This window comes from Oncorhynchus gorbuscha, linkage group LG04 (genome assembly GCF_021184085.1).
Source record: "Oncorhynchus gorbuscha isolate QuinsamMale2020 ecotype Even-year linkage group LG04, OgorEven_v1.0, whole genome shotgun sequence".
Taxonomy (NCBI): Eukaryota; Metazoa; Chordata; class Actinopteri; order Salmoniformes; family Salmonidae; genus Oncorhynchus; species Oncorhynchus gorbuscha.
Genome location: NC_060176.1, coordinates 84,159,195 through 84,185,794, shown reverse-complemented (window position 1 = coordinate 84,185,794; position 26,600 = coordinate 84,159,195). Strand labels below are relative to the sequence as shown.

The 26,600-nt window shown below is 43.6% G+C and overlaps 1 protein-coding gene across 2 annotated transcripts; it reads right to left on the bottom strand.

Annotated features, from left to right (window-relative positions):
- Positions 1–503: 503 nt before the first annotated feature.
- LOC124034732 (E3 SUMO-protein ligase PIAS2-like) lies at positions 504–26,378 on the bottom strand. Of its 2 annotated transcripts, none has more exons than XM_046348231.1 (13): positions 26,226–26,378; positions 22,229–22,646; positions 21,829–21,916; positions 21,630–21,680; positions 21,424–21,514; positions 18,894–19,028; positions 18,653–18,758; positions 18,471–18,544; positions 10,845–11,005; positions 7,055–7,188; positions 3,093–3,276; positions 2,844–2,980; positions 504–2,138 (listed from the first exon to the last, which is right to left on the bottom strand). In XM_046348231.1, exons 2-13 carry the CDS (start codon positions 22,353–22,355, stop codon positions 1,903–1,905), a joined length of 1,524 nt encoding a protein of 507 aa, XP_046204187.1. In that variant the 5' UTR covers positions 22,356–22,646; positions 26,226–26,378; the 3' UTR covers positions 504–1,902. The 2 variants fall into 2 exon arrangements, with proteins under 2 accessions (XP_046204187.1, XP_046204188.1); XM_046348232.1 differs by having other exon boundaries at positions 22,244–22,646.
- Between the last annotated feature and the right edge of the window lie 222 nt (positions 26,379–26,600).

Genomic DNA, 26,600 nt, shown 5'->3' with positions numbered 1-26,600 from the left:
TAAAAATCACGTGGTCTGCAGTTAAGGCCGGTTTGACGTAGGGACAAATCTTAAACGTTGTTGGATGTGGCTTATGGTAGAGAAAATAACATTAAATTTTCTGGCCAGAGCTCTGGTGGACATTCCTGCAATCAGCATGCACGCTCCATCAAAACATCTGTGGCGTTGTGTGACAAAACTGCACATTTGAGTGTCCATTTATTGTCCCCAGCACAAGGTGCACCTGTGTAATGATCATGCAGTTTAATCAGCTTCGTGATATGCCACACCTGTCAGGTGGACAGATTATCTTTGCAAAGGAGAAATGCTCACTAACACATTTGCATAAGCATACAGAACATTTCAGGGCTCTTATTTATTTCATCTCTTGAAACCAAAACTTTACATGTTGCGCTTCATATTTTTGTTCGGTGTAATTACCACTTTGGATGGCGTATCAATACACCAGGTCCCTACAAAGAGAAAGGCGTCCTTCCTAATTCAGTCGAGGGAGGAAGCCAGCGGAGACTTTAAAACAGTTGAGTTTAATGACTGTGGTAGGAGAATGGATCAACATTGTAGTTCCTCCACAATATTAATGTAAATGACAGTGAAAAGGAGGAAGTCTGTACAGAATTAAAATATTCCCAAAAACATGCATCCTGTTTGCAATAAGAGGCACTAATGTAATAAAGCAACAAAAAAAAACTGGGAAAGAAATAAGTGTATGTCCTGAATACAAAGTGTTATGTTTGGGGTGAAGCTAACACCTCACATTACTCTGTACCACTCTTCATATGTTCAAGCATGGTGGGGGCTGAATCATGTTATGGGTATGCTTGTCAACTGCAAAGGAGATGAAAAATAAATAAACGGAAGAGAGCTAAGCACAGGCAAAATCCTAGAGGAAAACCTAGTTCAGTCTACTTCCCAACAGAGACTAATTCACCTTTTAGCAGGACAATAACCGAAAACGCAAGGCCAAATGTACACTGGAGTTGCTTACCAAGACAGTGAATGTTCCTGAGTGGCCGAGTTAGATTTTCAAGCAGATTTGTCAAAACTATGGCAAGACTTGAAAATGTCTGCCAAACAATGAACAACCACCAACTTGAAAAAAAATGTTAAAAAAAAAACAAATGTGCAAAAATATTGTACAATCCAGCAAAGCTTAGAGACTTACCCAGAAAGACTGATTCTAACATGTATTGACTCAGGGGTAAAAATACTTATGAAAATTATTTATTTTTGTATTTTCATTTTTCAATCAATTTGCACAAATGTTTAAAAATAGGCTTTCACTGACATTAATGGGGTATTGTGTGTAGATGGGGGGGGGGGGGGCGGGGACATCAATTGAATCCATTCTGAATTTAGGCTGTAACATAATATTTAATCAATGGGGTATGAATACTCCAACTGTACCGTACAATGGGGTTTTATATAGTGTTTCTCCTTGAACACTTAATTAGTTAGTAAAACAATGAGCTGCCTTGGGATGACTCCTCCTAGGTACTGACACACAACACCGTTTCAAACAATCCACACAGTCAACCATTGTCCCACTTCCATGTCAGTTCATCCAATAGAAAAGGCAATCTTCTGTTCCTCATTACCTCAGATCAACGTGGAGTGTAGGTGTGGGGCCTCTAACTTTCTTATCCTTTCATCAACTCTGACCTACAAAGCAGGGGTCTGGCGAAAGGAATGTATCTTTACGGTCCCAGTGAAGGCCACAGTCTGTCCCAGTGGTGAAGGCCTATGGACATGGTGTCATTTCTGATGCAGACTTTATTACATATATAGTGCACTACTTTCTGCTGTACGGCCAAAAGTAGTGCACTATATAGGGATTAGGATTCCATTTCAGGACACAACCAATTGAAGGCTTCTGATAGAAGGCTCCTGTGAGGGACCAGAGAATTAGTCCAATGAGATGATGTCTGAGATGCTGTTAGACCCTACCCCTCCCCCAGTAATAACCCCAGTTTGGTAAGAAGAGGTGGAGAAGAGGTGGGAACTGGTGTCGTATTGGCCAGAAGAGGACACCAGGCCGGCGCTAGTGGTGGCACCCTGCAGGCTGCTGGTCAGGTTATCCAGGAACATGGGAGCTCTGTAATGCTGCGGGTCACCTTGGATCAGCGAGAACAGATCCAGACCTAGGTGAGAGGGGGGGGGGGGGATCGTGTCACATTCCTCCTCTGAACTCACAAGCTACGTCGCAGACACAGGCCATTACCAGACATTTAGACAAAGCACGTCATTGTTTGATCGGCAGGACAAAGCTCCAAACAAGGTTTACCAGAAATACTGGTTGCAGGATTCACTTCAATGCATATTCCCTCCTGATTACGGAAACAAAGACTTACCCTGCATGCCCGGGGCGACTTACCCTGCATGCCCGGGGCGACTTACCCTGCATGCCCGGGGCGACTTACCCTGCATGCCCGGGGCGACTTACCCTGCATGCCCGCAGGGACTGTGGACGGGGCGACTTACCCTGCATGTCCGTAGGGACGGGCGACTTACCCTGCATGCCCGCAGGGACTGTGGACGGGGCGACTTACCCTGCATGCCCGGGGCGACTTACCCTGCATGCCCGGGGCGACTTACCCTGCATGCCCGGGGCGACTTACCCTGCATGCCCGGGGCGACTTACCCTGCATGCCCGGGGCGACTTACCCTGCATGCCCGGGGCGACTTACCCTGCATGCCCGGGGCGACTTACCCTGCATGCCCGCAGGGACTGTGGACGGGGCGACTTACCCTGCATGTCCGTAGGGACGGGCGACTTACCCTGCATGCCCGCAGGGACTGTGGACGGGGCGACTTACCCTGCATGTCCGTAGGGACGGGCGACTTACCCTGCATGTCCGTAGGGATGGTGGACAGGGTGGAGTGGTGGAAGGGGACTGTATAGTCGGCTAGTGAGTTCGTCAGGTAGGATGATGTGTCCAGGGCGTTTGGCAGGCACACTGTCGACGGCTGATAGGACAACACTCTGAGGATTAGAAACAGATCAGAGTCAGACACAGCTTCATCATGTGGTTCATTTAAGGAGTCAATACACTCCACCCACACCAGTTACACTCCACCCACACTAGTTAACTCACCCCTTGGCGTGCACCTCCTCGGTCTTGGACATGTAGAGGCATCGCTTCTTGAGTGGCGGGTCAGGGTCCTCCTCCTCCTCCTCCTCGTCCTCTGACGAGCTCTCTAGGGTCAGGTCGATCACGTCTGCCTTCTTATTGGTCGAGCTGGGCTCTCTGTGGGGAGGGACCACCGCACACTGACGTGCTGGGCGGACGAGATTATGGTTTAAAATGTATTAATCAACAGGTTAAACTGTAGTTAAGAAATTCTGCAATTCTATATGTGGGTTGTTAAGTGACTCAACATGCTCTGGGAGAATTCCACAGGAAGTACTCCAACCCCGCCTTCCAACCCCGCCTTCCAACTACAGAAATGTGAATACATTGTGGCAGCTGTTAACCATGTGTAAATCCCAATACTGTGCGTTATATTACCGATATGAAGCCAAAACATAGAGGTGGTTCCGTACTAAGAAGGTTAAAATCTGTGGGACACCCATTGGACATTTCCCAGTACACACGCGCCCATTATATACCCTTCATAGAAGTCAGCAGGATGAAGGCACCCTGTGTGTGTGTCTACGTCATTAGACATGGACATGTGTTTATTTTTGTGCCACGACCTAATATTTACTGTTGCTACGGTTACGCCTATTGGGAATGTTCTAGAACATGTGCCCATTACACATTTAGGTCATTAAGATACCATTAGACATGCACCTGTCTGGGGAGTGTTATGGTTCTGATGTTTATACGCCCGAATGTGAAACCAAACTCAAATGAGTGCACGGCAGAAAGATAATGGTGGCTAAATGCCAGAGGGGATGAATCATTAACATAAAGAGGGGTTACTATGTGTGTGATGGGAGAATGAAACCTGTTTACGAAGTGTCGAGGCTGGAGAGGCAGTTACTTCATGAACCAGCTCAGCTTATATTACTTTAGTACATTACACCACATTTAGTATATTACATATATTATATTATTTTACTTTAGTATATTATATTACATCTATTATTTTATATATTACTTTAGTATATTAGTCTATTTGAACTCTGAGGCACCGGTATTTGAAATATTATTGACTGAATATTTCCACAACGCTTTCTGCGAAACCCCCCAAAAATGGTGTTCCTAATTTCTCTCTTTGCGATGGGTATTCCTCAACCTATCAGAATAAGATAGCTGTGACATTGTATTGCCAAGAATTAGGGTTAGGGTAAATAAAGCAGGTTAGATATCAAACAGATTAGGTTAAATAAAGCAGGTTAGATATCAGACAGATTAGGTTAAATAAACAGGTTAGATATCAAACAGATTAGGTTAAATAAAGCAGGTTAGATATCAGTCAGATTAGGTTAATAAAGCAGGTTAGATATCAGTCAGATTAGGTTAAATAAAGCAGGTTAGATATCAATGATATTAGGTTAAATAAAACAGGTTAGATATCAGACAGATTAGGTTAAATAAAGCAGGTTAGATATCAGACAGATTAGGTTAAATAAAGCAGGTTAGATATCAGTCAGATTAGGTTAAATAAATCAGGTTAGATATCAAGCAGATTAAGTTAAATAAGCAGGTTAGATAATGATATTAGGTTAAATAAGCAGGTTAGATAGTCAGATTAGGTTAAATAAAGCAGGTTAGATAGTCAGTCAGATTAGGTTAAATAAATCAGGTTAGATATCAATCAGATTAGGTTAAATAAATCAGGTTAGATATCAGTCAGATTAGGTTAAATAAAGCAGGTTAGATATCAGTCAGATTAGGTTAAATAAATCAGGTTAGATATCAATCAGATTAGGTTAAATAAATCAGGTTAGATATCAGTCAGATTAGGTTAAATAAAGCAGGTTAGATATCAGTCAGATTAGGTTAAATAAATCAGGTTAGATATCAATCAGATTAGGTTAAATAAATCAGGTTAGATATCAGTCAGATTAGGTTAAATAAAGCAGGTTAGATATCAGTCAGATTAGGTTAAATAAAGCAGGTTAGAGGATGGGGAAGTCCCGAGGGTGTTTTTCCTTCAATCATTGTTTTCAGAGAGACCAAGAAAAAGAGCAGATTACAGGGTAGAGGCATGGGTTGGTCCAAATTCACCTTGCCACCCTAGCTCCATTGCGAGCGCTAGATTGGTAGCTGTAAGTGAATCCCTGACGCCGTTTGCGGAGGCAACGAGCCGGGTGAGTGGCAGGGCAGAATTGACTGATTAAAAACCACCAGAACTCAGTAGCTACAGCCCTACAATAGATAAAAACATGGCTAAATACCAGTGAATTAAAAATGTGTCCCATCCATCTTTCTGTGCAGCTAGCTAGCAGGCCGCTAATTCATGTCTATGTGCAGCTAGCTAGCAGGCCGCTAATTCATGTCTATGTGCAGCTAGCTAGCAGGCCGCTAATTCATGTCTATGTGCAGCTAGCTAGCAGGCCGCTAATTCATGTCCATGTGCAGCTAGCTAGCAGGCCGCTAATTCATGTCTATGTGCAGCTAGCTAGCAGGCCGCTAATTCATGTCTATGTGCAGCTGGCTAGCAGGCCGCTAATTCATGTCTCTTCTGTGTAGCTGGCTAGCAGGCCGCTAATTCACTGTCTCTTCTGTGTAGCTGGCTAGCAGGCCGCTAATTCACTGTCTTCTGTGTAGCTGGCTAGCAGGCCGCTAATTCATGTCTCTTCTGTGTAGCTGGCTAGCAGGCCGCTAATTCACTGTCTCTTCTGTGTAGCTGGCTAGCAGGCCGCTAATTCAGGTCTCTTCTGTGTAGCTGGCTAGCAGGCCGCTAATTCACTGTCTCTGTGCAGCTGGCTAGCAGGCCGCTAATTCACAGTCTCTTCTGTGCAGCTGGCTAGCAGGTGTGGTGACCACTGTAATGTGGTGGTGGTACTGGACAAAATGAATTAATTGATTTGGTGACATTATTGACAGATTAACTTTGAAGGTTGCGGACAGGTCAATCTCAAATCTCTGAAACGCTAAATCCTGTCCTCATGAAATAAAGTGTTCCTGAAAAGCTTCTCTGAATACAAAATACAACAGGTTTCCTTAACACCCTACTGCACAGTATGAGTCACCGCCCTACTGCGTCACCCCCGCCCTACTGCACAGTATGAGTCACCCCCCTGCACAGTATGAGTCACCCCCCAATGCACAGTATGAGTCACCCCCCCACTGCACAGTATGAGTCCCCCCCCCACTGCACAGTATGAGTCCCCCCCCCACTGCACAGTATGAGTCCCCCCCACTGCACAGTATGAGTCCCCCCACTGCACAGTATGAGTCCCCCCCACTGCACAGTATGAGTCCCCCCCCCCCCCCCACTGCACAGTATGAGTCCCCCCCCCCACTGCACAGTATGAGTCCCCCCCCCCCCCCCCCCACTGCACAGTATGAGTCACCCCCCCACTGCACAGTATGAGTCACCCCCCACTGCACAGTATGAGTCACCCCCCACTGCACAGTATGAGTCACCCCCCACTGCACAGTATGAGTCACCCCCTACTGCACAGTATGAGTCACTTAGGAGGTTCTTAGTGTAGAGCCTATCAAATGAACCCAAACGTAAAGGAGGCTCCGCACTAGGAACCTCCAATCAAATGAACCCAAACGTAAAGGAGGCTCCGCACTAGGAACCTCCTATCAAATGAACCCAAACGTAAAGGAGGCTCCGCACTAGGAACCTCCTATCAAATGAACCCAAACGTAAAGGAGGCTCCGCACTAGGAACAGTACATTTTATCGACACTTGCAGTCAAATATTGATATAATATAGTCCAATAATAACTGATGCATACCTATGGACCCCCCCCCCCCCACCACTAGTAGATAACCTGTAGATATTTACAGCTGTGACGGGCTCATTGTAAAGGCTGGAACACACAGATACCGCCATCCAATGATTAATTGTTATTCCCGATTCTATTAATATATATATATATATATATCTTTGCTAAATGACTTAAATGTAAATGTAAATCTTGACTTACGTTCTATTTTTGGGATACAGGTTGAGGACACACTGAGGGCCTCTTTCCTTGGTCTCATGGGGCACCAGGTCCCGTCCTCCTGGAACTTGATCTCATCCACATCGGAACAGTCGTTCAGAATCTCCATGAACAACCTGTCAGACAGAGGGACAGACATGTTCCAACAACCTGACAGACAGAGGGACAGACATGTTCCAACAACCTGACAGACATGTTCCAACAACCTGACAGACAGAGGGACAGACATGTTCCAACAACCTGTCAGACAGAGGGACAGACATGTTCCAACAACCTGACAGACAGAGGGACAGACATGTTCCAACAACCTGTCAGACATGTTCCAACAACCTGACAGACAGAGGGACAGACATGTTCCAACAACCTGTCAGACATGTTCCAACAACCTGACAGACAGAGGGACAGACATGTTCCAACAACCTGACAGACATGTTCCAACAACCTGACAGACATGTTCCAACAACCTGACAGACATGTTCCAACAACCTGACAGACATGTTCCAACAACCTGACAGACAGAGGGACAGACATGTTCCAACAACCTGACAGACATGTTCCAACAACCTGACAGACAGAGGGACAGACATGTTCCAACAACCTGACAGACATGTTCCAACAACCTGACAGACATGTTCCAACAACCTGACAGACATGTTCCAACAACCTGACAGACATGTTCCAACAACCTGACAGACATGTTCCAACAACCTGACAGACATGTTCCAACAACCTGACAGACAGAGGGACAGACATGTTCCAACAACCTGACAGACAGAGGGACAGACATGTTCCAACAACCTGACAGACATGTTCCAACAACCTGACAGACATGTTCCAACAACCTGACAGACATGTTCCAACAACCTGACAGACATGTTCCAACAACCTGACAGACATGTTCCAACAACCTGACAGACATGTTCCAACAACCTGACAGACATGTTCCAACAACCTGTCAGACATGTTCCAACAACCTGACAGACAGAGGGACAGACATGTTCCAACAACCTGACAGACATGTTCCAACAACCTGACAGACATGTTCCAACAACCTGACAGACATGTTCCAACAACCTGACAGACAGAGGGACAGACATGTTCCAACAACCTGACAGACATGTTCCAACAACCTGACAGACAGAGGGACAGACATGTTCCAACAACCTGACAGACATGTTCCAACAACCTGACAGACATGTTCCAACAACCTGACAGACATGTTCCAACAACCTGACAGACAGAGGGACAGACATGTTCCAACAACCTGACAGACATGTTCCAACAACCTGACAGACATGTTCCAACAACCTGACAGACATGTTCCAACAACCTGAACAGACAGACATGTTCCAACAACCTGACAGACATGTTCCAACAACCTGACAGACATGTTCCAACAACCTGACAGACATGTTCCAACAACCTGACAGACATGTTCCAACAACCTGACAGACATGTTCCAACAACCTGACAGACATGTTCCAACAACCTGACAGACAGAGGGACAGACATGTTCCAACAACCTGACAGACATGTTCCAACAACCTGACAGACATGTTCCAACAACCTGACAGACATGTTCCAACAACCTGACAGACATGTTCCAACAACCTGACAGACATGTTCCAACAACCTGTCAGACATGTTCCAACAACCTGACAGACAGAGGGACAGACATGTTCCAACAACCTGACAGACAGAGGGACAGACATGTTCCAACAACCTGACAGACATGTTCCAACAACCTGACAGACATGTTCCAACAACCTGACAGACATGTTCCAACAACCTGACAGACATGTTCCAACAACCTGACAGACATGTTCCAACAACCTGACAGACATGTTCCAACAACCTGACAGACATGTTCCAACAACCTGTCAGACATGTTCCAACAACCTGACAGACATGTTCCAACAACCTGACAGACATGTTCCAACAACCTGACAGACATGTTCCAACAACCTGACAGACATGTTCCAACAACCTGACAGACATGTTCCAACAACCTGACAGACATGTTCCAACAACCTGACAGACATGTTCCAACAACCTGACAGACATGTTCCAACAACCTGACAGACATGTTCCAACAACCTGACAGACATGTTCCAACAACCTGACAGACATGTTCCAACAACCTGACAGACATGTTCCAACAACCTGACAGACATGTTCCAACAACCTGACAGACATGTTCCAACAACCTGACAGACATGTTCCAACAACCTGACAGACATGTTCCAACAACCTGACAGACATGTTCCAACAACCTGACAGACATGTTCCAACAACCTGACAGACATGTTCCAACAACCTGACAGACATGTTCCAACAACCTGACAGACATGTTCCAACAACCTGACAGACATGTTCCAACAACCTGACAGACATGTTCCAACAACCTGACAGACATGTTCCAACAACCTGACAGACATGTTCCAACAACCTGACAGACATGTTCCAACAACCTGACAGACATGTTCCAACAACCTGACAGACATGTTCCAACAACCTGACAGACATGTTCCAACAACCTGACAGACATGTTCCAACAACCTGTGTTCCAACAACCTGACAGACATGTTCCAACAACCTGACAGACATGTTCCAACAACCTGACAGACATGTTCCAACAACCTGACAGACATGTTCCAACAACCTGACAGACATGTTCCAACAACCTGACAGACATGTTCCAACAACCTGACAGACATGTTCCAACAACCTGACAGACATGTTCCAACAACCTGACAGACATGTTCCAACAACCTGACAGACATGTTCCAACAACCTGACAGACATGTTCCAACAACCTGACAGACATGTTCCAACAACCTGACAGACATGTTCCAACAACCTGACAGACATGTTCCAACAACCTGACAGACATGTTCCAACAACCTGACAGACATGTTCCAACAACCTGACAGACATGTTCCAACAACCTGACAGACATGTTCCAACAACCTGACAGACATGTTCCAACAACCTGACAGACATGTTCCAACAACCTGACAGACATGTTCCAACAACCTGACAGACATGTTCCAACAACCTGACAGACATGTTCCAACAACCTGACAGACATGTTCCAACAACCTGACAGACATGTTCCAACAACCTGACAGACAGAGGGACAGAGTTCCATGTTCCAACAACCTGACAGACAGAGGGACAGAGTTCCATGTTCCAACAACATGACAGACAGAGGGACAGAGTTCCATGTTCCAACAACCTGACAGACAGAGGGACAGAGTTCCATGTTCCAACAACCTGACAGACAGAGGGACAGAGTTCCATGTTCCAACAACCTGACAGACAGAGGGACAGAGTTCCATGTTCCAACAACCTGACAGACAGAGGGACAGAGTTCCATGTTCCAACAACCTGACAGACAGAGGGACAGAGTTCCATGTTCCAACAACCTGACAGACAGAGGGACAGAGTTCCATGTTCCAACAACCTGACAGACAGAGGGACAGAGTTCCATGTTCCAACAACCTTCCATAGAACACTACAGTTCTACACCTTTCAGAGCTGTTTTTGAACCTCGGCTAAAACACGTTAAAAGATAATTGCCGCTGCCATAACCGGCCTGTAAAATCAATTTATATTTTTTTATGATTGAAATGAAATGTATCTAATGAGAAGTCTAACAGTAGTTTTCCCCTCACTGACCTGTCGATGAGGAGGCTCAGGTAGCAGCCTTTTTCTCAGACAGGACAGACCCGGATATTAGGATGATAATTATTAGGAGAGAGGAACCAACCCGTCAATGATCAGGCTCTCGTAGGGGGCCTTCTTGTCACAGACAGGACAGACCCAAGTGGGCTTCTTTTCATTCATCTGCAGGTAGAGGGCTGCGTCGAAACACTGCAGGTGGGAACAGGTGAGAGCTCGACACGGCACTGTCAGACGCATCTTACCCAGCTGAAGAGATATGGGAGATATATGAGAGGAGAGATATATGAGAGGAGAGATATATGAGAGGAGAGATATATGAGAGGAGAGAGGGGAGATATATGAGAGGAGAGATATATGAGAGGAGAGAGGGGAGATATATGAGAGGAGAGAGGGGAGATATATGAGAGGAGAGAGGGGAGATATATGAGAGAGAGAGGGGAGATATATGAGAGAGAGAGGGGAGATATATGAGAGAGAGAGGGGAGATATATGAGAGAGAGAAGGGAGATATATGAGAGGAGAGAAGGGAGATATATGAGAGGAGAGAAGGGAGATATATGAGAGGAGAGAGGGGAGATATATGAGAGGAGAGAGGGGAGATATATGAGAGAGAGAGGGGAGATATATGAGAGAGAGAGGGGAGATATATGAGAGGAGAGAAGGGAGATATATGAGAGAGAGAGGGAGATATATGAGAGGAGAGATATATGAGAGGAGAGAGGAGAGATATATGAGAGGAGAGAGGGGAGATATATGAGAGGAGAGAGGGGAGATATATGAGAGAGAGAGGGGAGATATATGAGAGGAGAGAGAGGAGATATATGAGAGGAGAGAGAGGAGATATATGAGAGAGAGAGGGGAGATATATGAGAGGAGAGATATATGAGAGGAGAGAGATATGAGAGGAGAGATATATGAGAGGAGAGATATATGAGAGGAGAGATATATGAGAGGAGAGAGGGGAGATATATGAGAGGAGAGATATATGAGAGGAGAGATATATGAGAGGAGAGAGATATGAGAGGAGAGAGATATGAGAGGAGAGAGATATGAGAGGAGAGAGATATGAGAGGAGAGAGATATGAGAGGAGAGAGATATGAGAGGAGAGAGATATGAGAGGAGAGAGATATGAGAGGAGAGAGATATGAGAGAGAGATATGAGAGGAGAGAGATATGAGAGGAGAGAGATATGAGAGGAGAGAGATATGAGAGGAGAGAGATATGAGAGGAGAGAGATATGAGATATGAGAGGAGAGAGATATGAGAGGAGAGAGATATGAGAGGAGAGAGATATGAGAGGAGAGAGATATGAGAGGAGAGAGATATGAGAGGAGAGAGATATGAGAGGAGAGAGATATGAGAGGGGAGAGATATGAGAGAGAGAGGGGAGATATATGAGAGGAGAGAGGGGAGATATATGAGAGGAGAGAGGGGAGAGGGGAGAGGAGAGAGATATGAGAGGAGAGAGATATGAGAGGAGAGAGATATGAGAGGAGAGAGATATGAGAGGAGAGAGATATGAGAGGAGAGAGATATGAGAGGAGAGAGATATGAGAGGAGAGAGATATGAGAGGAGAGAGATATGAGAGGAGAGAGATATGAGAGGAGAGAGATATGAGAGGAGAGAGGAGAGAGATATGAGAGGAGAGAGGGGAGAGATATGAGAGAGAGAGGGGAGATATATGAGAGAGAGAGGGGAGATATATGAGAGAGAGAGGGGAGATATATGAGAGAGAGAGGGGAGATATATGAGAGGAGAGAAGGGAGATATATGAGAGGAGAGAAGGGAGATATATGAGAGGAGAGAGGGGAGATATATGAGAGGAGAGAGGGGAGATATATGAGAGAGAGAGGGGAGATATATGAGAGAGAGAGGGGAGATATATGAGAGGAGAGAAGGGAGATATATGAGAGGAGAGAGAGGAGATATATGAGAGAGAGAGGGGAGATATATGAGAGGAGAGAGATATGAGAGGAGAGATATATGAGAGGAGAGAGGAGAGATATATGAGAGGAGAGAGGGGAGATATATGAGAGGAGAGAGGGGAGATATATGAGAGAGAGAGGGGAGATATATGAGAGAGAGAGGGGAGATATATGAGAGAGAGAGGGGAGATATATGAGAGAGAGAGGGGAGATATATGAGAGGAGAGAAGGGAGATATATGAGAGAGAGAGAGGAGATATATGAGAGAGAGAGGGGAGATATATGAGAGGAGAGAGATATGAGAGGAGAGAGATATGAGAGGAGAGAGATATGAGAGGAGAGATATATGAGAGGAGAGATATATGAGAGGAGAGATATATGAGAGGAGAGATATATGAGAGGAGAGAGATATGAGAGGAGAGAGATATGAGAGGAGAGAGATATGAGAGGAGAGAGATATGAGAGGAGAGAGATATGAGAGGAGAGAGATATGAGAGGAGAGAGATATGAGAGGAGAGAGATATGAGAGGAGAGAGATATGAGAGGAGAGAGATATGAGAGGAGAGAGATATGAGAGGAGAGAGATATGAGAGGAGAGAGATATGAGAGGAGAGAGATATGAGAGGAGAGAGATATGAGAGGAGAGAGATATGAGAGGAGAGAGATATGAGAGGAGAGAGATATGAGAGGAGAGAGATATGAGAGGAGAGAGATATGAGAGGAGAGAGATATGAGAGGAGAGAGATATGAGAGGAGAGAGATATGAGAGGAGAGAGATATGAGAGGGGAGAGATATGAGAGAGAGAGGGGAGATATATGAGAGGAGAGAGGGGAGATATATGAGAGGAGAGAGGGGAGAGGAGAGAGATATGAGAGGAGAGAGATATGAGAGGAGAGAGATATGAGAGGAGAGAGATATGAGAGGAGAGAGATATGAGAGGAGAGAGATATGAGAGGAGAGAGATATGAGAGGAGAGAGATATGAGAGGAGAGAGATATGAGAGGAGAGAGATATGAGAGGAGAGAGATATGAGAGGAGAGAGGAGAGAGATATGAGAGGAGAGAGGGGAGAGATATGAGAGAGAGAGGGGAGAGATATGAGAGAGAGAGGGGAGAGATATGAGAGAGAGAGGGGAGAGATATGAGAGAGAGAGGGGAGAGATATGAGAGAGAGAGGGGAGAGATATGAGAGAGAGAGGGGAGATATATGAGAGAGAGAGAGGGGAGATATATGAGAGAGAGAGAGGAGAGATATATGAGAGGAGAGATATATGAGATATATGAGAGAGAGAGAGGGGAGATATATGAGAGAGAGAGAGGGGAGATATATGAGAGAGAGAAGGGAGATATATGAGAGAGAGAGGGGAGATATATGAGAGAGAGAAGGGAGATATATGAGAGGAGAGAAGGGAGATATATGAGAGGAGAGAGGGGAGATATATGAGAGGAGAGAGGGGAGAGGGGAGAGGAGAGAGATATGAGAGGAGAGAGATATGAGAGGAGAGAGATATGAGAGGAGAGAGATATGAGAGGAGAGAGATATGAGAGGAGAGAGATATGAGAGGAGAGAGATATGAGAGGAGAGAGATATGAGAGGAGAGAGATATGAGAGGAGAGAGATATGAGAGGAGAGAGATATGAGAGGAGAGAGATATGAGAGGAGAGAGATATGAGAGGAGAGAGATATGAGAGGAGAGAGATATGAGAGGAGAGAGGAGAGAGAGATATGAGAGAGAGAGGGGAGAGATATGAGAGAGAGAGGGGAGAGATATGAGAGAGAGAGGGGAGAGATATGAGAGAGAGAGGGGAGATATATGAGAGAGAGAGAGGGGAGATATATGAGAGAGAGAGAGGGGAGATATATGAGAGGAGATATATGAGATATATGAGAGGAGAGAGAGGAGATATATGAGAGGAGAGAGATATGAGAGGAGAGAGGGGAGATGTATGAGAGGAGAGAGGAGAGATATATGAGAGGGGAGATATATGAGAGGAGAGATATATGAGAGGAGAGATATATGAGAGAGAGAGGAGAGATATATGAGAGGGGAGAGATATGAGAGGAGAGAGGGGAGAGATATGAGAGGAGAGAGGGGAGAGATATGAGAGGAGAGAGGGGAGAGATATGAGAGGAGAGAGGGGAGAGATATGAGAGGGGAGAGATATGAGAGGAGAGAGGGGAGAGATATGAGAGGGGAGATATATGAGAGGGGAGATATATGAGAGGGGAGATATATGAGAGGAGAGATATATGAGAGGAGAGGGGAGATATATGAGAGGAGAGATATATGAGAGGAGAGAGGGGAGAGATATGAGAGGAGAGAGGGGAGATATATGAGAGGGGAGATATATGAGAGGGGAGATATATGAGAGGGGAGATATATGAGAGGAGAGAGGGGAGAGATATGAGAGGAGAGAGGGGAGAGATATGAGAGGAGAGAGGGGAGAGATATGAGAGGAGAGAGGGGAGAGATATGAGAGGAGAGAGGGGAGATATATGAGAGGAGAGATATATGAGAGGAGAGGGGAGATATATGAGAGGGGAGATATATGAGAGGGGAGAGATATGAGAGGAGAGAGGGGAGAGATATGAGAGGAGAGATATATGAGAGGAGAGGGGAGATATGAGAGGAGAGAGGGGAGAGATATGAGAGGAGAGAGGGGAGAGATATGAGAGGAGAGAGGGGAGAGATATGAGAGGAGAGAGGGGAGAGATATGAGGGGAGAGATATGAGAGGAGAGAGGGGAGAGATATGAGAGGGGAGAGATATGAGAGGGGAGAGATATGAGAGGGGAGATATATGAGAGGGGAGATATATGAGAGGAGAGATATATGAGAGGAGAGGGGAGATATATGAGAGGAGAGATATATGAGAGGAGAGAGGGGAGAGATATGAGAGGAGAGAGGGGAGAGATATGAGAGGAGAGAGGGGAGAGATATGAGAGGAGAGAGGGGAGAGATATGAGAGGAGAGATATGAGAGGAGAGAGGGGAGAGATATGAGAGGAGAGAGAGGGGAGAGATATGAGAGGGGAGATATATGAGAGGGAGATATATGAGAGGAGAGAGGGAGAGATGAGAGGAGAGAGGGGAGATATATGAGAGGGAGATATATGAGAGGGGGAGAGATATGAGAGGAGAGAGAGAGAGAGAGAGAGGGGAGAGAGAGAGGGGAGAGATATGAGAGGGGGAGAGATATGAGGGGGGAGAGAGATATGAGAGGGGGAGAGATATGAGAGGGGGAGAGATATGAGAGGAGGGATATGAGAGGGGGAGAGATATGAGAGGGGGAGATATATGAGGGGGAGATATATGAGAGGGGGAGAGAGAGGGGAGATATATGAGAGGAGATATATGAGAGGAGATATATGAGAGGGGAGATATATGAGAGGGGAGATATATGAGAGGGATATATGAGAGGGGAGATATATGAGGGGAGATATATGAGAGGGAGATATATGAGAGGAGATATATGAGAGGAGAGATATATGAGAGGGAGATATATGAGAGGGGAGATATATGAGAGGGGAGATATATGAGAGGGGAGATATATGAGAGGGGAGATATATGAGGGGAGATATATGAGAGGGAGATATATGAGAGGGGAGATATATGAGAGGGGAGATATATGAGAGGGGAGATATATGAGAGGGGAGATATATGAGAGGGGAGAGATATGAGAGGGGAGAGATATGAGAGGGGAGAGATATGAGAGGAGAGAGGGGAGAGATATGAGAGGAGAGAGGGGAGAGATATGAGAGGAGAGAGGGGAGAGATATGAGAGGAGAGAGAGGAGAGATATATGAGAAGAGAGAGGAGAGATATATGAGAAGAGAGAGGAGAGATATATGAGAAGAGAGAGGAGAGATATATGAGAAGAGAGAGGAGAGATATATGAGAAGAGAGAGGAGAGATATATGAGAGAGAGAGATATATATGAGAAGAGAGAGGAGAGATATATGAGAAGAGAGAGGAGAGATATATGAGGAGAGAGAGGAGAGATATGAGGAGAGAGAGGAGAGATATGAGGAGAGAGAGGAGAGATATGAGGAGAGAGAGGAGAGATATGAGGAGAGAGAGGAGAGATATGAGGAGAGAGAGGAGAGATATGAGGAGAGATATGAGGAGAGATATGAGGAGAGAGAGGAGAGATATGAGGAGAGAGAGGAGAGATATGAGGAGAGAGAGGAGAGATATGAGGAGAGAGAGGAGAGATATAAGGAGAGAGAGAGATATATGAGGAGAGAGGAGAGATATGAGGAGAGATATGATGAGAGAGAGGAGAGATATATGAGAGAGAGGAGAGATAGAGATGAGAGAGAGAGAGAGATATGATGAGAGAGAGGAGAGATATGATGAGAGAGAGGAGAGATATGATGAGAGAGAGGAGAGATATGATGAGAGAGAGAGAGATATGATGAGAGAGAGAGATATGATGAGAGAGGAGAGATATGATGAGAGAGAGGAGAGATATGATGAGAGAGAGGAGATATGATGAGAGAGAGGAGAGATATGATGAGAGAGAGGAGAGATATGATGAGAGAGAGGAGAGATATGATGAGAGAGAGGAGAGATATGATGAGAGAGAGGAGAGATATGATGAGAGAGAGGAGAGATATGATGAGAGAGAGGAGAGATATGATGAGAGAGAGGAGAGATATGATGAGAGAGAGGAGATATGATGAGAGAGAGGAGATATGATGAGAGAGAGGAGATATGATGAGATATATGATGAGAGAGAGAGAGATATGATGAGAGAGAGGAGAGATATGATGAGAGAGAGGAGATATATGATGAGAGAGAGGAGATATATGATGAGAGAGAGGAGATATATGATGAGAGAGAGGAGATATATGATGAGAGAGAGGAGATATATGATGAGAGAGAGGAGATATATGATGAGAGAGAGAGAGGAGATATGATGAGAGAGAGAGATATATGATGAGAGAGAGAGATATATGATGAGAGAGGAGATGAGAGAGAGGAGATATATGATGAGAGAGAGATATATGAGAGAGAGAGGAGATATATGATGAGAGAGAGGAGATATATGAGAGAGAGGAGATATATGAGAGAGAGGAGATATATGAGAGAGAGGAGATATATGAGAGAGAGGAGATATATGAGAGAGAGGAGATATATGAGAGATATATGAGAGAGAGGAGATATATGAGAGAGAGGAGATATATGAGAGAGAGGAGATATATGAGAGAGAGGAGATATATATATGAGAGAGAGGAGATATATGAGAGAGAGGAGATATATGATGAGAGAGAGGAGATATATGAGAGAGAGGAGATATATGAGAGAGAGGAGATATATGAGAGAGAGGAGATATATGAGAGAGAGGAGATATATGAGAGAGAGGAGATATATGAGAGAGAGGAGATATATGAGAGAGAGGAGATATATGAGAGAGAGGAGATATATGAGAGAGAGGAGATATATGAGAGAGAGGAGATATATGAGAGAGAGGAGATATATGAGAGAGAGGAGATATATGAGAGAGAGGAGATATATGAGAGAGAGGAGATATATGAGAGAGAGAGATATATGAGAGAGAGGAGATATATGAGAGAGAGGAGATATATGAGAGAGAGGAGATATATGAGAGAGAGGAGATATATGAGAGAGAGGAGATATATGAGAGGATAGTGAAAGAGGGAGGGAGGAGAGGGTAGTGAAAGAAGTAGTAGGAGAGTTAATAAATCAGTAAATCTTTCTGCAATGAAATGATATCAAACGGACTATCAGATGCACTTGTTTCCAGCAGGTTTTACTTACAGGGCACATGAGAGATACTCTCAGACTGGTTGTAGCAATCTCACTGTCAGGGTCTGCTGTCAGCTTCTCTTTTACTGGAAGAGGAAGATATCGGGCATTATAGATTAAACACAGTAACGTGTGGAAGCAAGCGTGTATGAGCACAAGCGTGTGACCATATGAGCATGTGTCTGCGCACTTACTCAGCGCTCTGGAGTGGTCTGGATTTCTGATGCCCTTCATCCTGAGCCTCTGCAGCAGTAGAGGTGAGGTGAGCTGTCTCACCAGGTACACCAACACAGAGTACGTCTGAAACAAGTCAGAAATGGAATTATACGTGTCTGCTTGAACGACATCAGGTAATGACGGCTATAATGCAGAAAGTCGCCACTACTATAAATAAAATAATGAAGAGTACGATGATCCTCAACGTCAGTTGCTTACCTTTCCGATTTCAGGTGCCCACGTTATAGAGATCTGATTGGGTACTGCAGAGGACAATCTGACCAATGAGGTGATGTTTAGAGGTCTCCCTGGTCTCTTCTGTTCCACTCCATTTTTAGGGGGAGGGGCATAACCCTAAAAACAAAACATGACAGTATCAGCGTTAAACTTTTTCATGAAGTTCTTTCCTTTAAAAAAGTTGAGCTTTATGCTGCGACCGTCAGTGGTAGATTGTGGCATTCTGTCGTTGCACCACACGACCACAAGAGGGAGTTTGAACGCTGATTTATCAGTCGTCTAAACTGCGGAAATTAATGTGAATGCTTTAGTCTGAAAATCTCTCCTCTCTGCCACTAGAGTTCTGCATCAGGAAAATAATGCATTAGCTGGCGGCAGTCCTGGAGTTGAGGGGACTTGGGTAAATACAAAACGTCTCAATTACACTTGATATGTGGACTGACAATTTTGAAAAATAGGCACAGTGGGCTTTTGGTTTCTCTCCCTCTAAAAACAGAAATAAAATCACTGTAAATAACAAACGGTCTTTATTTACCAGAGTGGAATAGTGAGTCTATATAAAAGGGGAGTTTCTGAAACACGGAGTCCTTTGGCGACGTTAGACTACTGATAGATGTGGTTAGTCAGAGTTGAGTTCTATTGTAAAGTTTAGCCTAATGGCCAAAAAAAAGGGCAAACTTGCAATGTATTCAATACTTAAGTATTCCAAAGATTTACATTTTTATTCCAAAGATTTACATTTACATTTCTAAATTTGCCCCAACGAAAAAATGCATCAACCCGTAGAAATATATGAATTATTAACCCTGCATTATAAATTGTATAAAAGCCCCTTAGATATTAATATAGAGTCCACTAAAATTGTATTAAATCTACAAAGGCATGTATTGATCTGCCAGTATTTTCATTTAGAGATTCCAGTAAACTGATGTTTCCTGCCAATATTAATTATTGGATTATTCACCATGGCAACCACAAGTTAGTATTACAAATTTAACTTATTTCTCCGTGGCTTTTGTGGAGGTCAGACCATTTTCATTTGCAGGGATGTGCATTTTTTTTACCAAATGGAAGTCAGAACAAATACTTCTCACTTTAATAATACCCTGTTATATTTAAATACACATTTATTGTACGTAGAGGATTCACTTTCTTCACTAGTTATTTTTTTTGAAAGCATTTTGAAAATATGTTTCAAACACTTTTTTTTCATTAAGTGTAACAGGCTGTGAACAATTGCAGACAATGTTTCCACTCTGAGAATGGTAAATTAATAAATTCATTCAATACATTGGAATAGAAAAGAAACCATCCACCCTTGTTGGTCTATCAACAGGACAATAGACTCTTGATTAATTGAGGGACATTAAAATGTATTAAAGATGTTTGAGAGGCATGTCATTTCACCCATCTCTGCATAGCCCACCACAAGCACCGTTTTCTAACCTCATCTGGGTGGACCCATAACGAATTACTGTGGGAATAAACATCAATGAATGACAGAAATATTGGAATAAAGTAGGCGAATAAAGGCAACAAATTCTTGCTTACTGAAACACCCAAAGTCATCCACTTGTTACAATAGGATTTAAAGCAATAACCAACCCGCCCGTGCATGGTCAACTATTTCAGCGCTGTTTCGCGCTGCTCTGAGACAAGCATGGTGACTGGTCTTGATAAATCAATGAGATTTTTATTTTTCACAGAATCTCTGTTTGGGTATTAGTTAGACTAGAATTAGGGTGTGGAAATGTTAGGATCATTTTGCTCTTGACTCAGTCACTTCGTAACCTAGGCCTACTCCTGACAAGTCACGTTGTACAGCGCCATATTGACCTAATGGAAACCCTGAGGCCTACATAGGCTACTGTAAAATGCATTTTTGTTTGTCTTGGAATAGAAACACCGTAATATTAATAATTTAATTAAGCAAAATTTCTAACAATCACAAAGAATACAATAATTTAAAATAAATTATAATCAATCCCACAGTGTGTTCTAACAAAAAGACTATTTAAAGTCTCACAGCCAATATTAAAAACAGCCAAATGCATTCGCTAATTCTATCGCTTTAGCCGACATGTTACGGTTTATTCATTGTTTAATTAAAGGTTCCCGTTGTCATTTTTTTATATAACTAAAATGCTTGACTGTATTTAAAGATATGGATGACTTGTATGCTTCATGTAGCCTTATAAAGTAGGCATTTATGCCAATAAGTAAGTTACGCTATAACAGCTACAGTGAACAGGACTCTTAAACCTACAGCACCAAGCCATGCCACAGCTGACAGTTAAATAACGTGGAATTCTACGGCAAGTAGAAGTTATTCATTCATAAACCGCATAGAAATAAAATAATGTTTATGAATTATATCAGGGCCCATATTCACAAATAGTCTCACAATAGACGGTGCTGAACTAGGATCAGTTTTTCTGTTTAGATTATAATGAACAAGATAGCATGGAAAGTAGGGACCTGGTCCTAGATCAGTTGAGAAACCAGTACATACCGGAAGGGGGAACAGCTTCCCATTGACTTTAATGCAGAGACTGTTTGGGTAGTTGTCTTCTTGGGGACAACTGGTTTCTGAAAGACAGAACCTAAAAAAGGGAGCAGAAAGACAAACATGTCCCAGAAAGCAGTTTCTTCGTAAATCTGTTCCTGGGGCTCGAGGCGTCTACATGCGCACTAGAACCACATTCATTACATTCTCACCTCAGTTGTATCTGAACCATATAGTCTCTTCTGCCGCCTGGTAAAAAGTCCCTTTAAGAAAGCACAACCAATACAATTAGAAACAGAACCACTATGGGATGCTGCAGGAAGACTCAGTAGGGTAGGGGTAGTGCAGGGTAGGAGTAGAGCGGGGTAGGAGTAGAGCAGGAGTTTTAAAACAAAATCGAGGAGGCCATACCTGGAGATGCACACCTCCCTGACTTGTTGAGGCGTCAAGGCGAAGATGAAGTACTTATCTTGGTTGTATCTCTGAACACCACTGGTGCCTAAAAAAAGACATCAGATTGTGACATGATGCAAAAAAAAAACTCTTCATTGCAGTCTTCGGTCAGTTATGTCAAGCTTGGCCAGTATCCAGATTACCAGAAATCTATTAATGATATTGACAACAACAATCACTCGACCTATGACTACAGGATGGTTTCACACTCAAAAAAAAAATGGAATAGACAAACAAAGGGACAGATTGTGACCAACATGAACAAACGACACCTAATCAGACTCTAGCAGTAAATCATTCACGTCACCAGAAACATAAAGCCCAGTAATATGGCAGAGGTCAACCTAGATTGATTTACCAGAGACACACTGACCCAAGCTGGAGGGTTTGACAAGGATATCCAACACGTCGTAGAACGGGAGAGACTTCATCTGGATGTCTGGGTGGACCGGAGGGATGAGAGGGGCGGGCTGCTGGAGGTTCATCCTCAACTCCTTATTGGTCTCCTCGTCAAGCACCAGCGAATCACCAGACAAGACCAGTGAATCAGAGACCAGGTCAGAGTCCAGGGTCACTGAGGTCAGAACACCTCCTTCCTCTGCCTAGAAGAACGTTGACTTGATGGGAGACTACTGTCTACCGCCTTGGGATGGCACAGTTGATTCAATTCCTTGATAGTGGGCTGGACTGCAGAAGGCGTTCTTTAGGGGGTGCTTGCGAACGCTCGTGTTTTTTTTAACACTTGTAGCTACGACACTCAAACTGGATACCATGCTCTGGAAGACATAAGGATACACATGGCAATATAAGGCAGCAATGTTCATCTGTTTAAACAGTAAATAATGACGAGGCTAGTCGTCTGTTTAAACAGTGTATATGGGCCATGCTTCAGCACTGTTATGCGTGCACTTCCTTTTTTTCCCCTACAATCCTTATTATATGTGACCGCTAAGTATGTGAAATTAGTTGAGAATAAGGCCAGAGCCATTAGACCAGATCAAACTCCAACCCTGTTCCTGGAGAGGTACTGTTTAAACAGTGTATATGGGCCATGCTTCAGCACTGGTTTGCGTCCTTCCTTTTTTTCCCTTACAATCCTTATTATATGTGACCCTGTTCCTGGAGAGGTACTGTGAAATTAGTTTAAACTAACCCTGTTCCTGGAGAGCCATTCCAGATTTAAACTCCAACCCTGTTCCTGGAGAGGTACTCTCCTGTAGGTTTAAACTCCAACCCTGTTCCTGGAGAGGTACTCTCCTGTAGGTTTAAACTCCAACCCTGTTCCTGGAGAGGTACTCTCCTGTAGGTTTAAACTCCAACCCTGTTCCTGGAGAGGTACTCTCCTGTAGGTTTTAACTCCAACCCTGTTCCTGGAGAGGTACTCTCCTGTAGGTTTAAACTCCAACCCTGTTCCTGGAGAGGTACTCTCCTGTAGGTTTAAACTCCAACCCTGTTCCTGGAGAGGTACTCTCCTATAGGTTTTCCAACCCTGTTCCTGGAGAGGTACTCTCCTGTTTTAAACCTGTTCCTGGAGAGGTACTCTCCTGTAGGTTTTAAACCCTGTTCCTGGAACCTCTGTTCCTGTTCCTGAGAGGTACTCTCCTGTAGGTTTTAACTCCAGGTTTTAAAACTCCAACCCTGTTCCTGGAGAGGTACTCTCCTGTAGGTTTTAACTCCAACCCTGTTCCTGGAGAGGTACTCTCCTGTAGGTTTAAACTCCAACCCTGTTCCTGGAGAGGTACTCTCCTATAGGTTTTAACTCCAACCCTGTTCCTGGAGGGGTACTCTCCTGTAGGTTTTAACTGTCCTAAAAACTGATCAACTCAGCTAGCAAACCTAGCGAGACCAATAACGCATCTGGGGTGTATTCATTACTCCTATTGTTGCAAAACATTTTGCAACAGAAACCGTTTACGGCAAACGCGGTCGAGTTCCATTTTGTTCTTAAAACAGAAGTTGTAGTTCAGTCGTGTCTCCTAACCCTTTGACGCCTACGATCACATGTTTGTGATCATGTTTTTTTTGTGATCAAATGCGTGATTGGTACAGTAGCAACAAACAGAAAAAACACAGCTACCTAACAGCTAGACTTGTTTACAATGTACCACATCTCTAGTGAGCACAAGGGACTAATGTAATGTTGTTTAAAAAAACTAAATGTGTGTCAGCTAAACTAACAGCAGCTACATTCTTTATGGTGGCAGCCATGTTTGTTTTAATTTAACACGCGAAAACTCCCTAATCCATTCACTATAATGCCGCATTCAAAACAACCTCTGACTTCTGAGATTTCTAAATAACTGGGAAAATGTATTTGAAAGGCCGTCCAACTTGGTATTCAAACGTTCTCGAGCTCCGACCTGAAGAGCACCGATGACATGATTTTACCTTTAAGAATACATGGGGGGGGGGGCAAACACAGAAGTTAATAAACTTGAGAATAAAACCCCTGGAAATGTATACCTGGGCTCCATGTCTGAAATAAAACAGAATCCATGTCAAATAACTTTTGTTATTCCTCGATTTGTAACGCAATCTCGCAGTTCAGTATTATCATTTGGCCAAATGGTTGATGGGAAAACATGATTTGACCATTTCAACAACCTTTGGAGTAATGTGTAGAATAATGTAGACTAAAGAGCACAATTTGGGTTGTTACAATACATCGACTTTTTACAGGAATATACTGTATAGTTAGTAATAGTTGAAGTTTCTATTTGTGAACACGTTTTGGGAGAACAGTAACTGGTCCACCCACGTAACATCCCGTAGATGGCGCCAACGCATAAACCTAGATCATTCTGTCTCGATCCATTGTTTAAGATAATGTTCTCTACAACCTCACTTCACTCATACCACGGTCTCTGCATACAATATATCTGATTACACGCACCATTCAATCTGATCAAACGACCTCACGTTGTTGCTTTTACAGGACTTCATCCTCATTATCCTCGACCAGGCTAAAATCTCTCCAAACCATAATACTAACCGCGTTGGATGACACATCTTCCTCACTAGGTGACGACGCAGTGGTGATAAATTAAATTAATTTAAAAAGTTGTACTAGTATTTAGGATGTCAGCCTTAGCCGGAATATGTAACACATGCTCATACTCCGCTCACTTTTTTAATGCCACTATTGTATCAAATCCACCGGATTTAAGGCCTCAGGTTTTACCGCTCTCACAAAGACAACCCCTAATACCAAAGCCTCTTTCAGATAATACAGATAATAATTACACACGAATACTATAGATAAATCACTGCTACAGGAAGAAAGTTTAATAAAGCCTCATATGAAGCAGACTCCGGTATTGATACGTTGAGGGGTGTAGAGAATAGAGGCAAAAATACAACTATCAAATTCAGGAACAGCAGCATTGAATCCCGGTACCGCGTGAAGAAACGAATCGCCCCGTCAGGACCGTAAATAAACATTTCGAATTTACGCGGGACGAGTTTAATAAAAAATAAAAATACCGGATGAAGTCGGGATTTCACTCCACTTTAGGAGCATGGAAGAGGAGATCATTTATAGACACAGGCAGGTTTGTGCCACATATTTTGCAGACAATTCAGATTGGCATGGCAACGCATTGAAACCATACAGTTAAATATATTCTACAAACTTCCATTTATGGACCTAACAGCTTTTTAGGTATCGTTACAGCGATGAGTAAACTGTTTGTATTTTATTTTTTATCGGTTTGCAAAACGTTTCGCAACAGAATATGTGTAATACATACACCTCTGACTCGATTGGTGGCTCGTTAAACGTTGGCTAGCTCGCTAACTAGCTGCTATACAAGTTAGCTTTCATGTAGCTAACTAAAGTACCTTATATTGATTATTCTATTACAGGAATGTTTACAAAATTTAAATAATGGCGGACTAAAAAAACCTTGTCTACAAGCTAAAAAATCCCCTAGAAGTACCCGGTCTTATTTTATACCCATATGTAGTTAGCCGACAGCTGTCCGTATCTAGCTATGCTAATACTATGCTAATGCTATGCTAGTCCACACATTGAATGTTAATATAGGTAACAGATAACATGCTGCCTGTTATATGCAGTAAAACACTGTTTAACTATATTAGCTAGTTAATAAAACAATTTAGTGACTTTGGTTTTACTAACCCGACGGCTAATTGTTAGGAAGCGGCATGTTAACTAGGTAAAACAGACATGCCTCATTCCACAGTTTATACATGTTTCCCCCCACCCCTGCTACATAAAGGAAAGTCCAGCGCCTGTAAACCTTAAACGGACACGACACATTTATTTAAAAAACAAAATAGCGAAATCAACCCTTGTGCAGCAGCCTATTATTATATATATATATTTTGCCTACCCGTAGCGCCTTAAAATCCGCCACTTTCTCCTCGGTCGGACCGGAAACCTCCACGTCATGTGACCGGGGGGGTTTCTTCTTCTATGGTGTTTAACGGCGGCTGGCAGCCAATGTTAATGTTGCATTACCTCCACCAGCTGGAACCTGGGAGGATTAAATAAGAAAGAGAGGGAAGGAATAGTTTTTTAAAAAATGGATTCCCCTTCCCCGGAAGTTCGTCACTAGTTCATTCCGCAATGATTGTGTTTTCAGGTAGATTGTGGACGCTTTATTTGCGTCAAGTATGATTTCATGGCTACTTATATTAATATATAATTATTAATATACACCTACTGTATGATAGCTAGTAAATGTATTAGCTAACTAACGTTAACC